The sequence below is a fragment of the Gavialis gangeticus genome, unplaced genomic scaffold (assembly GCF_001723915.1).
Source record: "Gavialis gangeticus isolate Ggan-Ray unplaced genomic scaffold, GavGan_comp1, whole genome shotgun sequence".
Classification (NCBI taxonomy): Eukaryota; Metazoa; Chordata; order Crocodylia; family Gavialidae; genus Gavialis; species Gavialis gangeticus.
This window is the reverse complement of record NW_017729017.1, coordinates 1,308,040-1,310,344: the sequence shown is the minus strand read 5'-3', so window position 1 is coordinate 1,310,344 and position 2,305 is coordinate 1,308,040. Positions and strand designations below refer to the sequence as shown.

At 58.7% G+C, this 2,305-nt stretch overlaps 1 protein-coding gene across 1 annotated transcript in view; it reads right to left on the bottom strand.

Annotated features, from left to right (window-relative positions):
* Positions 1-1,631, bottom strand: part of EDEM2 (ER degradation enhancing alpha-mannosidase like protein 2) — a 37,008-nt gene extending 35,377 nt beyond the window's left edge. The window contains exons 1-3 of the mRNA XM_019513008.1: positions 1,409-1,631; positions 1,169-1,279; positions 582-621 (exon numbers count right to left, since the gene is read on the bottom strand). Of these exons, the coding sequence (XP_019368553.1) occupies positions 582-621; positions 1,169-1,279; positions 1,409-1,539 (282 nt within the window). The 5' untranslated portion in view covers positions 1,540-1,631. The remainder of the gene's footprint in view (positions 1-581; positions 622-1,168; positions 1,280-1,408) is intronic.
* Positions 1,632-2,305: the final 674 nt, after the last annotated feature.

Genomic DNA, 2,305 nt, shown 5'->3' with positions numbered 1-2,305 from the left:
CATGGCAGCCACTGTCCTGCAAAGGTTGTTGAAAGTACATTTGAGAGATCCAAGGAAAACAGCCACTCTCCCTGCTACAGAGGAAGGCAAACCCCCACCCCTCTCACAGTCCATACCAATCTGACCACAGGGTAAAATTCCTTCCTGAGCCCAAATATGGTGATCAATCTAACCCTGAGTGGAGAGGCAAGACCCCCTCTCCTAGCTTGGAACCTCTGGCTTTAAGTCTCAGTGGAAGCACTGACACACCCCAGTCAAAGTCCCCAGCTTTGGCTGCAGCCAACACCCAATGCCTCTGAGGAAGGCTTAAAAAACCCTGACACATGTAGCAGCAGGACAGTGAGAGGAATTCCCTCCCAGGCCCATATGGCAACTAGCAAAGCCGAAAACCATTGGAAATATCCACAGTAAAACAATGTATTAAATTGTTTTCACAGTCACAAGTGGGTGAAGAGTAGATGTAAGGAACAGAGGAGAATACAGGTCTTTAAATGAAGGATGTCTGAAAGGCACAGAAACCATAGGGGCATGGCATCAGGAAGATGGAAGTAACCAAGGGAAGACTGTCGAGGGGTACTTACAAGTAGTGTGTCCAAGGCATCAATCAGCGTGAGAGAGAAACTGGAATGGAACAGGAGGCAGAGTGAGAAGATGCCAGAAAGGAAAACCACGTGGTGGTGAGACAGGTACAAGTCGGCCTCTCGCACACTGGACTGTGAACTCCCAACACAAAGGAACAGGAGAAGCAATGTCCATCATGAGGGCTTGGAGCTTCAACCTACCTGAATTGTCTCAAAACCCCACTACACATTACAAATATTATGCAACTGGCTGGTGAATCACACCATAAGTGTAGACAGGCCACACGTGCCAAGCCGTTCTCACTGTAGAGGGGATCATGGAGCTGACCAGCTATGCAGTTCCAGCAGTGCACAGTTAGTACCTGAAAATGCACAACAGCTCCAGAGCTGTTTGTGTCCAGTTTCAAAGCGAGTGTGCAGCTGGGCCCTCAGTGCCACAGCCAGGCAGCTGGGCAGGGGGCAGCACCTGATTCGCACTGCCACCAGCAGAACAGAGCAGCAGGCATCGCCCAGCAGCGGGCCACGGCCCAAGTGCTGGCTGCTCCGCTCCAGGTGCCAGGCCCTCCCCACGAAGCGCTGCACCCTACCTGCCCCACGTGTCCTGCCCGTCGCACGTCAGCGGCCGGAGCTCGTCGTAGGGGAAGGCGTGCACCAGGTAGTTGTCGTAGGCGTGATAGAACATGGCCCGGACCCGCTCCCTGCGCACAGCGGCACGGCGCGCTCAGGGCGGGGCCCGCGCTTCCCCCCGCTCCCAGGCCGGGCTCGGCACGGCGCCCAACACCTGCGGCCAGCGGTGCCGAGCGGACCCGCCCCAGAGCCCCACTCACCTGTACAAGGCGGCGTCAACTTCGTGGGCGGCTGCACCAGCAACTACCTCCCCTCTCTCCGCGCCCTGCCGGGGCCGCCCAGGCGCATGCAGCGCGCACAGGCAGAGCAGCGGGTAGAGCGAGCGCAGCATCAGGGTCGCCACGGCCTCTCCACGCCCGCCTGGCCTACAAGGCAGCTCCCTCGCGGCGCGCAACTACCTCCCGCGCAGGGCCGGCCACCCACCTGCCGGAAACAAGCCGCGACTTTCTCTTCCGGGGTAGAAGTTAATCGAGCTCGAAAGACTTAGTTAGCCTTGTAGGGGGCGTGGTCTTGGGGCTGCTCGGGATGACGTAAGGGCGGAGCAGCGCAGGGCGCTTTCAGGTCCCGCAGCAACCGTTAGTCAGCCCCTGCTGGCGCACTCCGCTGTCAGCTCGGCGTCGGGGAGCGCACGCTCAGGTCCCCCCGGGCTGCTCTGAAGGGCTCACCCCTGATCGGAGCTAACGCAGGGCCCGGGCTGCCTGTCGGGGCATCAGCAGCTCTGCCCGGTTAGGCCAGGGCACCGGCTGCCGCAGGCCGCGGGAGCTGTGCGACGGGACGCTTCAGCAGCGGGGTCGAGGCGGGCCCGTTTGGAGCAGGAGCTGATACTTTCCTGTCGCGTTTCTGGAAGAGCCGCCGCTCACCTTTTTAAGCATAAGACAAAGAAACGACAGGAACTTTCCCTGAGTTGAGACCTACATAAGTCTTACACGGGCCCGAGGCCAGAGTCCCTGGGCTCCTCAGCTCTTGGCAGGTGGGGTGGAGGGCTACGGTTCTCATTTTTAATGGCTCTTATATGGGTGATGTATTCCCCTTCTGCCGTTGGCTGCCTTAACTTTTGTCTTTGGCCCCTGTCAGGAAGTCTCCTGATCTGGTTTTCA